The sequence below is a fragment of the Diachasma alloeum genome, unplaced genomic scaffold (assembly GCF_001412515.2).
Source record: "Diachasma alloeum isolate Michigan unplaced genomic scaffold, Dall2.0 Dall_scaffold_00178, whole genome shotgun sequence".
NCBI classification, from domain to species: Eukaryota; Metazoa; Arthropoda; class Insecta; order Hymenoptera; family Braconidae; genus Diachasma; species Diachasma alloeum.
The window spans coordinates 1520214-1533260 of NW_021680344.1; the positions used below are offsets into that span (position 1 = coordinate 1520214).

The following is a 13047-nucleotide window of genomic DNA, read 5'->3' on the forward strand; positions in this document are numbered from 1 at the left end:
GATCCAGTCTGTCAAGAGTCTGGCGCCCATCAAGATCATTAGGTCTTTGACTTTTTTTGCAATAAAAAAAAAACGTTTCCTTCAACTATTGTTAATCGCTCAATATGAAGTACATTCTCGTCACTGGGGGGGTGATCAGTGGGGTCGGAAAAGGTGTTATCGCCAGTTCGTTCGGTACAATTTTGAAAAATTGTGGAATACACGTTACTTCAATTAAAATTGATCCGTACATAAATATAGACGCTGGCACGTTCTCACCTTATGAGCATGGTAAGACGAATTTTGAGAATTATTTCGATGATGAATTTTCCGGTGTCGTTTTGGGGCGGGATTCTGCGCGATTGTCATTCAATATTTCGTTGGGGAAAGTGGGAAAATTTGGGCGACCACGCGGCGTGCTCGGGGCCATTTTGTGCATTACCCATGCGCGCGTTTTTTCGGTCACGTGGGGTTTGCGAATTTACGGGAATTCGAGCGGGATGGTTGATGGGATTTTTAAATTTTGGGGTATTTAAAACGGAGGGAATGTTAAGCGGATGAAAAAATTTAACCGAAAAGTTTAGAGAGAAATTTCTCCGATAACTTTCAGCAGATCTCCGTTGGAACTCTGACCGTTCTATGATTTTTTTGTGGTTGATTTTTTATTAAAAAATTAAATTTGAAATTAAGAAAACTTCGTAGTTAGAAAGACATCCATAGATGCCGATTTTTTTATATGCCTTATTCCACTGTGATTTTTTTCTGTTAGAATACTTGGGCATGAATTTTTTAGTTTTCTTGCATCCTGTAATGAGAAACAAAATACAGCGGAAATTTTTTTTTTTAATTCATGCGTCAGCATGTGTGTAGAAAAGAATGTGGGTATCTGAAGAAAATAATTCATGCGCGCATTTTTTCAATCACGTGGGGCTTTTGAATGTATTGGAATTCGAGCGGGATGTTTGATGGGATTTTTAAATTTTGCGGTATTTAAAAAGGAATGAATGCTATGTTTATGAAAATAATTGAAGCGAAAAGTCTAGAGAGAGATTTCTCTGAAAATTTTCATTGAAACTCTGAGAATTCTATGTAAAATTATTTTTTTGCGCCGATTTTTATTGGAAATTATGCCAATTTATTCAAAACATAGAATTGCTTCAATCAAACGTTCAATTCTTCTATCAATTTCAATTATAGGGAAATATTCTTGTTGATAAAGGTGAAATTCATCTCGATCATCCCGACGAATCCCATCAAATAACAATACTCACTAAATTAACTAATTTTGATTGAATTTATCGGTTCCCACCTAAACAAAAATTCCGAAAAAATAATTCCCAAAAAAATTATTTCATCGCAAGAACTGATTCCCTTGAATATTCTCAACTGCTTATTAACAATACAATTTCTCAATCAATCTAAATGATTAAATGAGTCATTAGATCGTGTATTCTTATTCATAATCATTAGAATAACATTGTAACTGTAAAATAGTTTGAATCAAACGCTTAATCCCTTTACCAATTTCCATTTCAGGTGAAGTTTACGTTCTTGATGACGGAGGTGAAGTTGATCTCGACCTCGGTAACTACGAGCGTTTTCTTGACGTGACACTACACAGAGATAACAATATCACAACTGGAAAGATCTATCAGCACATTATAACTAAAGAGAGGCGAGGGGATTATTTGGGAAAGACAGTTCAAGGTAAAATCGTAATTTTTTCCTTTCCTTCGGTCGCATAAAAAATTCTCTATTGCTTGAAATGCTTTATGTTGTGATTTTTCGAAAAATAGTTGTGCCACACATCACTGATGCCATTCAAGAATGGGTGGAGAAGGTGTCCCACAGGCCAGTGACTGAGGATGGGGACAAGCCAATGGTAATTACAGATGAAGATAAAGATTTTCGCATTTTGCATATAGAGTTATTTATAGAGAGTTATTTAAAAATAAACTTTCCTCAAGGTGTGCGTGGTTGAACTTGGCGGTACGATTGGTGACATTGAGGGAATGCCCTTCGTCGAAGCTTTTCGTCAGTTTCAGTTCAGGGCGAAGAAGGAGAATTTTTGCGTCGCTCATGTGTCTCTAGTACCACAGGTAAATTGAAAGAATGAGTATCAAGGATGTCAAAGTATGAAATTGTCATGAAATTTGTCAGTTAAATTGCGTGAGAATTTTTTTTTTTAATCATGAATATTCAGCGTCATTCAAATTACATTTTGCACGGAATTATTAATTTTTTTAACGATTCGGTGGTTATAAATAAATAATTAAAATTGTTTAAGCTTTCGGAACGTTATTTTTTTAGGGATGAAATCGATTTCTGAAAATAAATAAAGTGGTTAAATTATTAATATGGATAAATTTGTTACACGTAAAACATCCTCGAAATTTTCAAAAATTGCACTTTTCAAATTATTTCATTAATCTTCCTTCAAAATTAGACTTTATCATTTTTTTCAGATTTTTAAAATGTTTTCTAACGGTTCAATATCGAGCTACAAATTCAGACATGCAAAGTTTAAATAATAAATTCACTGTAAAATGTCCAGAAACTTGAAGTCAAATGCGGCTCAAATGAAAGCTCTGATGTTCGACTACAAAAGGAGACAAGCGTTTTACAGAAGAAANTCCATTTCAGGTGAAGTTTACGTTCTTGATGACGGAGGTGAAGTTGATCTCGACCTCGGTAACTACGAGCGTTTTCTTGACGTGACACTACACAGAGATAACAATATCACAACTGGAAAGATCTATCAGCACATTATAACTAAAGAGAGGCGAGGGGATTATTTGGGAAAGACAGTTCAAGGTAAAATCGTAATTTTTTCCTTTCCTTCGGTCGCATAAAAAATTCTCTATTGCTTGAAATGCTTTATGTTGTGATTTTTCGAAAAATAGTTGTGCCACACATCACTGATGCCATTCAAGAATGGGTGGAGAAGGTGTCCCACAGGCCAGTGACTGAGGATGGGGACAAGCCAATGGTAATTACAGATGAAGATAAAGATTTTCGCATTTTGCATATAGAGTTATTTATAGAGAGTTATTTAAAAATAAACTTTCCTCAAGGTGTGCGTGGTTGAACTTGGCGGTACGATTGGTGACATTGAGGGAATGCCCTTCGTCGAAGCTTTTCGTCAGTTTCAGTTCAGGGCGAAGAAGGAGAATTTTTGCGTCGCTCATGTGTCTCTAGTACCACAGGTAAATTGAAAGAATGAGTATCAAGGATGTCAAAGTATGAAATTGTCATGAAATTTGTCAGTTAAATTGCGTGAGAATTTTTTTTTTTAATCATGAATATTCAGCGTCATTCAAATTACATTTTGCACGGAATTATTAATTTTTTTAACGATTCGGTGGTTATAAATAAATAATTAAAATTGTTTAAGCTTTCGGAACGTTATTTTTTTAGGGATGAAATCGATTTCTGAAAATAAATAAAGTGGTTAAATTATTAATATGGATAAATTTGTTACACGTAAAAAATCCTCGAAATTTTCAAAAATTGCACTTTTCAAATTATTTCATTAATCTTCCTTCAAAATTAGACTTTATCATTTTTTTCAGATTTTTAAAATGTTTTCTAACGGTTCAATATCGAGCTACAAATTCAGACATGCAAAGTTTAAATAATAAATTCACTGTAAAATGTCCAGAAACTTGAAGTCAAATGCGGCTCAAATGAAAGCTCTGATGTTCGACTACAAAAGGAGACAAGCGTTTTACAGAAGAAAAAATGTGTACGTCCACGTGAAAAGGGCCCACTTTGTCGCATTTATTTTGCGAGATATTCACGTTTTTGTGTTCACACCTTCCATTTAAACCAATGCTAAACTGATTTTTTGATCTTCTATACTAACGTCATTTTTCATACTATCGTGTTAATTTTGGGCTCAAAATGTGAGGAATCTCACTAAGATTATCGGAATGTACGTACCTCCAAACCGACAAAGTGGGCCCTTTTCATGTAGATGCCCACAAATAGTCAATGTACTTGGATATCCTTAACATGAAAAGTAGAATTTTTTCCATTTGAGAATATCAAAAGGACGGATTGGCATCTGATGTATTTATTTTGTGATGCATTGTAACTCTTGTGGAGATGCATCATTTCAAAACTATGAATGACAACATGCATTTCATCTGCCCATTAAACCTGTTTCACCTCATGCATTACGCAAAGAAAAGAGAAATTAAATCAGTAGCAAAATAGTAAAACGCAATTACGTAAAATTCTACATTCTTTGAAAATTGTATATTGCTCGGAAAAACTTGTTTTAGAGAAAAAAGTGAAGACCTTATTTGTAGCTGAAAAAATGCCTCACAGAAGACGGTTTTTGCCATTCTCCCTCAAAATTTCTCATTATCGAGATATTTTAATGTTTAATAAATAAATGGAATCGCCTGGTTTTGCTGCATTTTACCATTTCAATACTGAATTCTTCAATGCTTCGTTATGGGCATCGTGAAACAGTCAATGTATAAACAACTAATGAACTTGATTGCTTATGGCGCAGCCTCGGTCCTCTGGAGAACCAAAGACAAAACCAACTCAGGCAAGTGTTCGCGAGCTTCGAGGACTTGGACTCTCTCCCGACTTGATTGTCTGTCGCTCTGAGAACCCAATTGGAGAATCGGTGAAGGAGAAAATCTCAAATTTCTGTCATGTTGCTCCAGAGCAGGTGAATATCATCATAAATGTCAATAAAACATGATAATTCGTGTTGTTCTAAAATCAATCCACTTATGTTGATATATCCTTTATTACTCGACATTTTCACTCAATGCAAGTTTAATTAACGTTCAGTTATTATTGCATTTGATCCCTTGAAAAAGATACTATACACAGGCTTTCAGTTCCGAATTTGTTATTTTTTCGATACCTTCTAGAATCATGTCCTCAAAATCATCATCACTACTTGGTTCTGAAAACCAGCAACTTTTTCTCTCCACCCCAGAATAGTCACCCTGAAATGAACATTCAAGCTGGTGCTTCATCACAATCCCCTAAAATCAAATATCCACGAAATATTGTCAGCTCCAATCTCTTCCCCTTCTCAACTGAACCACCAATTGACCCCTGTCTTCCCAATCCACAGGTGATAACAATCCACGACTTGTCCTCGATCTACCGCGTCCCCATCCTGATGGAAAGCCAGGGAGTGATCGAGTTCCTGAACGACAGACTCCAACTGAACATCGGTACCCCCCGTCCCCGTCATTTTATGCGAAAGTGGCGAGACTTGGCGGACCGCATAGACCACCTCCGCAGAGACGTCAACATCTCCCTGGTCGGTAAATACACAAAACTGGAGGATGCCTACGCCTCAGTGACGAAAGCCCTGCAGCACGCCTCGATCGAAGTGGGTTACAAGCTCAAGTTGACGTACATCGAGGCTGCGAATCTCGAGCAGCAGACAAAGCAGGAAGATCCAGTGCTGTACCACGAGGCCTGGCAGAAGCTCTGCAGGAGCGATGGAGTCATTGTCCCAGGGGGGTTTGGTAAGAGAGGTATTGAGGGAATGATCGAGGCCAACAAGTGGTGCAGGATGAACGACAAACCCTTGCTGGGGATTTGTCTGGGTCTCCAGGTGGCAGTTATCGAGTTTGCTCGCAATGTTCTGGCCCTCGAGGGTGCGAATAGCACTGAGATCAACCCCAAGACGAGTCATCCAGTGGTCATTGACATGCCGGAGCACAACCCTGGGGAGATGGGGGGGACCATGAGGCTGGGGAAGAGGGCTACGAGGTTCAAGTCCGATAATTCAGTCGTGAAGAAACTCTATGGGAACGTCGATGGGATAGAGGAGAGGCATCGTCACAGGTACGAAGTCAATCCCCAGTATGTCAACGACTTCGAAGCTGCTGGACTCAAGTTCGTTGGGCACGATGAAGAGGGCCAGAGGATGGAGATCATCGAGCTCGAAGAACATTCCTACTACGTCGCCACTCAGTATCATCCTGAGTACTTGTCAAGGCCCCTCAAACCGTCTCCACCTTTCCTGGGACTCATCCTGGCTAGTGTGGGGAAACTCAAGTCCTATCTGGCTCGAGGCTGCAGACTGTCCCCTAGACAAATGAGTGATAATGATTCTGATGATGAGATGCTTGCTCATGTCATGGCTAAGGCGCAGGTCAAACCGAAGGCCGTCAGCAATGGGCTGCAGCCCAATGGACATAAGGATGATTAGGGATTTAAAGCGATAGGTTTCTTATTTTTTTATCAACGACTACGTCTCAGGTGCCATTTTTGTTCGCTTGTACTTAGTTTAGGGGTGTCTTTGGGAGTTTTTGTACGGTTTCAGAAGGGGTTTTTGGGGGAGGATGCACAACGGGGTGGGGGGTCGGAGTTCCATACGATGCATTTTTTATTGAAGGGGAATTATTTGAGGGGATGTTTGGCAGATTTTTAGGGAGAGTTATGAAGCAGGAAAAGGCAATTTTGAATTTTATATCTGTTTTTTCAAGATATTTTTTTGAAAAACCAATTAAGTGGAGACGATTATTTAAATTTTTAGTTCAACTCTTGTTACAAAATTTATCACTTTAACGTGAAGTTTAGTTCTAAATTTTCTCTAAAAAAAATGTATTTGCAAAAGTTCTGCTCTCTCCTACACTCTAACAACAAAACCTGAAATTTCGAATTGGAATTAACTCTTCCTGTTTCATGATTTTTCTTCTGATTTCTTCTCACTTCCGGATTAGTTAGAATTCATACTAGACAAGGACAGAATTAATCTGAGGAGTTACTATACTAGTTCGAAGCCATAATTATTACTCATCTTGATTGATATTTCCATTTTAATCACAAAGGACATCATATCATTAAGGGAAAGTTGTCAATTTTGTTTAATGAATGGGAGTTTTTTTATGATGATTGGTTGATTACATAATACAAAAAAATGAATGCAGTGGATTATTTTTATCACAGTTCTGTACACTTTATTCTTATTCCTTTTATTATCTTCCAATCTGAAGTTCCCAAGGATCTGGAAACGTGGAAAATATCTAATAGTACAAAATTACTGATTTTTGTCATTTTTTAATTATAAATACTGTTTATATACAATTCATTTGCATATTATTCATTGCTAGCTTCATCTGACAATGTCATTGTTCATTATTGCTGCATTATTGATATAAGAGTGGAAAGTTTATACGATAAATTAAAATAATAAAAGAAATGTATGACTTAGAAAATAAAATAAACCTAAAAATAAAAAAATGTTGTTGGACGGTAAAAAATTACAATACTGAGAGAAAAAAATAAGACAAATGAAAATTAAAAATAGCAGTCTAGCACTCCTTCGTGAGAATCTAAAATTAGAAATTGATAAATTGAAATTACTGTGACACTCTTGAGTGTAATATTACAATGTCACCGTTTAAGTAATTTCTATGGCATTTCGGCATTCTTTTCCCTTAAGAATAACAAATTCATGCATGTTTAGTAAAACGTCTTGTTCTTTCTAATTCTACTCACACGAGTCTTATAAAACACAAATGAAACGAAAAAATCAATCCTAGAAGTTCTAAAATGACGAGTAATATGAATAAGATCATTGAAAAATTCTATCAGTGGAGTGATAAATCGTAATAAATTAAATTCAGCATTTCTTCCATTCATTTATCCATCTGGAGGGCTTGATCTCCTGATGTTTCAATGCTTAACGAGATGTTGAAAATAAAATTTTTACGTTCCCTCCACTTCCATGAATTCGTTTAAAAATCAGGTAATAAAATTATCATTCCGTTAATGATCAAACTTTGGTTCTAATTAGTCACCAATTCACAGAGTGTATTCACTTCTCTGTTTGAGTCTCTTCTTTTAACAATGCGAAAGAAAAATTAGTAAATTTCTCTTTGATTGAATTAAAATAATTCCCATTTTTTTTCTTCAAAGAATGAGGAAAAACTCCCTTACTCTCTCAAATAATAAGTCTTATTTCATTGAAAAATGCAAAAGAAGAATAAAAATAAATCTCTTCATTCGATTAAAATAATTCCCACCGTCGCCCATAAAATAAGTGAGTCACCGACGCATAGAGTATATTCACTCCTCTGTTACTTTGAAAAAATGCTAAAGGATAATTTTCAAATTTCACGTGAATTGAGTTAAAACAATCCCTATCTTTTGTCTTTTAAAATCAATTGGAAAATGAAAGAGCTCTTCAATAATTGAGTAGTGTGAAGTGGGAGATGTTAATTGAATACGACAATTTTTGTTAATTCTAAATTTCTCTCTCTCTAATAAGTGGCTTTACAAGAAAATGTCACCACCGATTCACAGAGGAAATCCCTTACTCTTTCAAATAATAAGTCTTATTTCGTTGAAAAATGCAACAGAAAAGCAAAAAAAAATCCCTCTTCCTTCAATCGGAATAATTCTCCTCCTCGCCGAAGACTGAAAAATCGAACTCATGAATTCATAATTCAGTGAACCTCATCACTCTTTCAACTCTTTAAGAGGAAAGAATGACTGAGAGATAACTTCTGTGCTCAAATCAATCGGTGAATGCAATTGAAAAATGAAAGAGTCCATGAAACAGATCTTAAATAATTCAGTAGTGAAGTGACAAATGTTGATCAATTGAATACGACAATTCTTGTTAATTCTGAATTTCTTTCTCTAATCTGTGACTTTTCAAGAAAATGTCAAAATTTTTTTTGTAGCTGAAAAATTGCCCAGCGAAAAATAGTTCTTGTTCTCTAAAATCCCTCAGTAGCAAAATAATTCAAAATTTAACACGTGGAGAATGAACTTTTTACATTCCCCCACTTCACTACCAAATATATTCATCAGAAAATCAAATTATCCAATTCTAGCTCAGTTCATAATCGATTTTTGGTTCTGCATTTTAACTAGCCACCAATTCACAGAGAAAGTCCCTTACTCTCTCAAATAACGTCTTATCCCATTGAAAAATGCAATAGAAAAATTTTTAAAAAACCCTCAATCAAAATAATTTCCCTCTTTACAGAAGACTAAAAAACCCAACTCACAAATTCCAAATTCAGTGATGCTTACGACCCGTCGACAATCCCAATTGTCCCTCTTCAGATGAACCACTCTTTCTTCTTCTGCACCTGATGCCCAGTAGTCGAGTGAACAACAGCAGAGTCCGGATCAAGAGCCATCTCAGCCCCCTTGTCCTCCTGAGTCAAGTACTCTCCCTTATGCCTGGACATGTACCTCCCTATCAAAACAGCCATGATGATCAATGCAATGACGATCACTGATAGGACACTCCCAAGGATGGCAGTGTCAGTCTCATTATAGGCAGCACGAACTTTCTCCTCATCGACAACAGGTGGAGGTCTAGTTTCCACGAGATTTGGGGGATGAGTGATGGGTTCGACTCCACAAAAATCTTCCATCACCTGTCCCCCCATGGATCCGATGTTCGAAGGTCTATCCTGCTGGAAAAGCAGCTTCAGAGGGTAAATATCATCGAACTCAACCCTGGAGATGCACCCCCCAAAGCCCTCAATCATAGATTCGTTTCTCCCGATGTACATGTGCTGAATATTATTGAATTGAGCGTCAGCAGAGGCTTTTATATCGAAATCGAATTCCTTGGGCTCGTAATTGTCAACCTGAAGGACCATTGTTGCTCCATTATTCTTCCTGGTGACGCGGAGGTCGTGGTACTGCCCTAGACCGAAGTTTTTCGATGGGAAGAGCACCTCTTGGCGCTCGAAACCGAAGTCGAAGACCACTCGGAGGTATCCACTGCGGGCGATCATTATCGTCATGTATTCACCGGAGATGTTTGAGAAGAGACCCAGGAGAAAACCTTGGGGGTTCGTAGTTGTGAAGCCTATACGGATTTTTTCGGATATTGTCGAACGCCATGTGCCCATGAAATCGTATTTTATCATCGAGCCGGGGCGCAGGTTCACTCCAATTTCTGGAAATTAATTGCAATGCTTTTGGTTTTTGTCGAATGCATGAGATATTGAAATTTTTTTCTGGCATGAGTTTTTTGAAAGGATGGAAAAATTGAGGAACGAAGTGACTAAACAGTTTAAGGATATCCAAGTACTTTGGCTATTTCCGTCCAGTGAAATGCATTTCTACTTTTGTAGTCAAACATCGGAGCTTTCATTTGAGCCTCCTTTGACCCCGAGTTTCTGGACATTTTACAATGTTTTTATTAATGAGTCGTTAGAAAACTTTTTAAAAATCTAAAAAAACTTAGAGAGTTTACTTTTAGAGAAAGATTGATGAAATAATTAAAAAATTTTAATTTTTGAAAATTACAAGCATTTTCTATACATAATTTATAAACAACAGAAGGTGGAATGAGTCGTAATACATATATTTCATAAATTTCATAGATTTTTTTTCTGGCTTAGCATCTTTTTTAATTCAAAGATAATAATAATTAATTTCGCACCATAAACATCATTTTTGCGGAATCATAGCAAAATTATTCATATTCAGAATTTTACGTCTAAAAAAATGAGGTTTCCGAAAGTTTAAACAATATCAATTATTCACAAACAACAAATGTTAAAGAAAATAATAATTCTGTGCAAAATGTAATTTAAATGATGCTGAATATTAATGATTTTTCCAATTTTTTTTTTCACGCAATTTAATTGACAAATTTGATGATTGAAAATGGTTGAGTGTATAGTGTCGTCTGTCCAAAAGTGTAAAAGATTCTTGGATATCTTTAAGTAATGGAAATGACGAAATTTTTGTAATGACTTTTTTTGTAGCGTTCAATTCGCTCTATTCTATTCTATTCTATAAGGCATCGACAAAAATTTGAAATTTTTTTTCGATGCATAATATTTGAAAAAAAGCTGGCCAATAATCAAAGTCGACTTAAATTTGGAAATATTTTTAATTTGCAATTTCCTCCCTATTGGCTTTATTTCCATTGGGAATTATTCAAAAACACTCTTTGAAAATGTTAATTTTTTTCAACGTTTTTTCCATTGTACAATCATAATTTGTGAAGCTTCCGGGGCTATGTAAAACTAAATGGCAATTGCAGAACATTGCAAATTATCAAAATAAAAAAACAACCAAGATCACGTCTGAAAGATAATACACATGGGCCTTGAATGAAAATTAATGTCCTCACCATCAGCACAAATGGGTCCTTTGAAAGAAGTCCACCTGCAGTCACAGTTGTACCCATCATACCTCTCATGGCACGTCCCATTATTCAAACAAGGATTGCTCTCGCACCTCCCAACACAGCCCTCACTGACCCCATAAGTCGGCATCCTCCCATACCTTCTCAAGTCCTGGAGTCTTCCATTCAACAGCAACGCCCTTATGCAGCCAACGAACCCATCCCTGAATTTCGTAGTAGCACCAACAACCAAGTCCGACGTGAGATGAAGAGCGCGAACTGGTCCAGCTGGCTCCCTGATCTCATTCCTCAATGCACCATCCAAGACGATTCTCGCTTCCTTTCGATTCCTCTCCACAGACACTGAATGCCAGTTGTCGTCTGCTAACATGGACGACGTCTGCACACTGACAGTCATTGGACCATCACCCGCTTGATATTGGAACTGTATCTGATTACCACTGGTGATCGACACTTTAATGTAGTCCGTGGGGCCGGTGCTGTGAATTATTACAGCATCGGGTGTCGTTGTTTTAAATTCAAAGTAAATGTCTCCACTGTGTCCCATATCGAATGTCGGGAGATTAATCGTCGCGTCGGCTATGCGGAATGTCACGACATTTTTGAACAAGTCTGGAAAAGGAAATCATTCACATTAGTTTATTTCGAGGGGATTTTTTGATTCCGAGTGGAAGCATTGCATTCGTCAAATCAGGGATAGTCATATCCATAAATTATAATTACTGTTAAATTATTAAGTTGTCAATTAGTTAATATCACTTAAATTTGAATTATTGAAGCAATCATCAATTTAAACAATCAAATTTTGAATTATTCATTAATCAGCAATTGAGTTAGGAAGATTGACGATTATTTGGATAATCGGAAATCCCTTATAAGAAATTTAGTATTATCTACTTAATAGAAAATTTATGGTTCCATATTTTTCAATGTTTAATTCATCGTTAATTGGAAATTTGGATTATCATGATTAATATCAGTAAATTCAAATTCTGAAGGTTTTACTCTCTGATATTTAATTCAAATCATCGCATCTCCACACTCATTAAGATAGAAATATTGGACTAATGATGTGTTCACCTTAGCTACACGAGCGTAGGATCATTTACCTTAACTTGGTTCTAAAAAATGGAAACTTTTTTCTCCGCGTTCTACTGAAATTCTGTGAGAATTCTATGGGATTTCTACTGAAAATTACGTTTTCCTATAGCTATTTTTTATTGAAAAAAGTCAATAAATGTTAATTTTCCTATACAACTTATTCTCCAATTTCCATTCGCATAAACAAACTTCATACTAATGAAAAAAAATCTTATTTCATTTATGTACCTAAAACAGTCCGAGTCGTTGCAATTTCAGAGGTCCCTTTTTTACCCAGATATTCCCAAGGTAATTCAGTTCCTCATGAAGTAAGAAGAAAGAATATAAAAATAGTTCATGCCGTGCAAATCACAAAGCATAAGAAACAGAAACAATAAAAAATAAATTATTCTTACGATCTCCTTCGCAAATAAGGGGGCCAAGAGTGTATTGACCCTCTTTGTCGTCCAATGGTGTACCGGTATCACCAAGTCGTAATTGTCGTACAGGCAGGTACTCCTTTTCCGTGATATCACCACCATCCTCGAGCCAACCCTCTAATCCAGAATCACAATTACACCATTTTGTGGGATCAGCACAATTTCCCAGAACTCCGCATTCACATTTTCGTGATCCTGGCAGTGCACCACCCCAGTAATCCATTTTTTGGTTGTTTCTACTGACCCACCAGGAATTTGGCTCGAATGAGGCCATCTGAGGCACTGAACATGGCAGAATAAAGTTGAATTAATGAAAATTTATTTCAATTAAATTTGTCCAGAGGGGAGAGCGCATGGGGAATTTGATATTTTTGGCCATAAGATTTTTCTTTTCATTCAAATAATACAATTTACCACCAGTGGAATCGT

At 36.4% G+C, this 13047-nt stretch overlaps 2 protein-coding genes across 2 annotated transcripts in view; one reads left to right on the forward strand and one right to left on the reverse strand.

The window, feature by feature from the left end:
• Positions 1–7211, forward strand: LOC107039915 (CTP synthase 1-B). Its single transcript, XM_029126132.1, has 7 exons — positions 1–270; positions 1516–1686; positions 1947–1952; positions 2883–2968; positions 3054–3185; positions 4502–4666; positions 5084–7211. The coding sequence occupies exons 1-7, from the start codon at positions 105–107 to the stop codon at positions 6173–6175; spliced, it is 1818 nt and encodes a 605-aa protein (XP_028981965.1). The 5' UTR covers positions 1–104; the 3' UTR covers positions 6176–7211.
• LOC107039906 (neurexin-4) overlaps positions 6901–13047 on the reverse strand; it is a 23443-nt gene continuing 17296 nt past the window's right edge. The window contains exons 7-9 of the mRNA XM_029126131.1: positions 12595–12900; positions 11084–11710; positions 6901–9895 (exon numbers count right to left, since the gene is read on the reverse strand). Coding sequence (XP_028981964.1) covers positions 9042–9895; positions 11084–11710; positions 12595–12900 — 1787 coding nt within the window. The 3' untranslated portion in view covers positions 6901–9041. The remainder of the gene's footprint in view (positions 9896–11083; positions 11711–12594; positions 12901–13047) is intronic.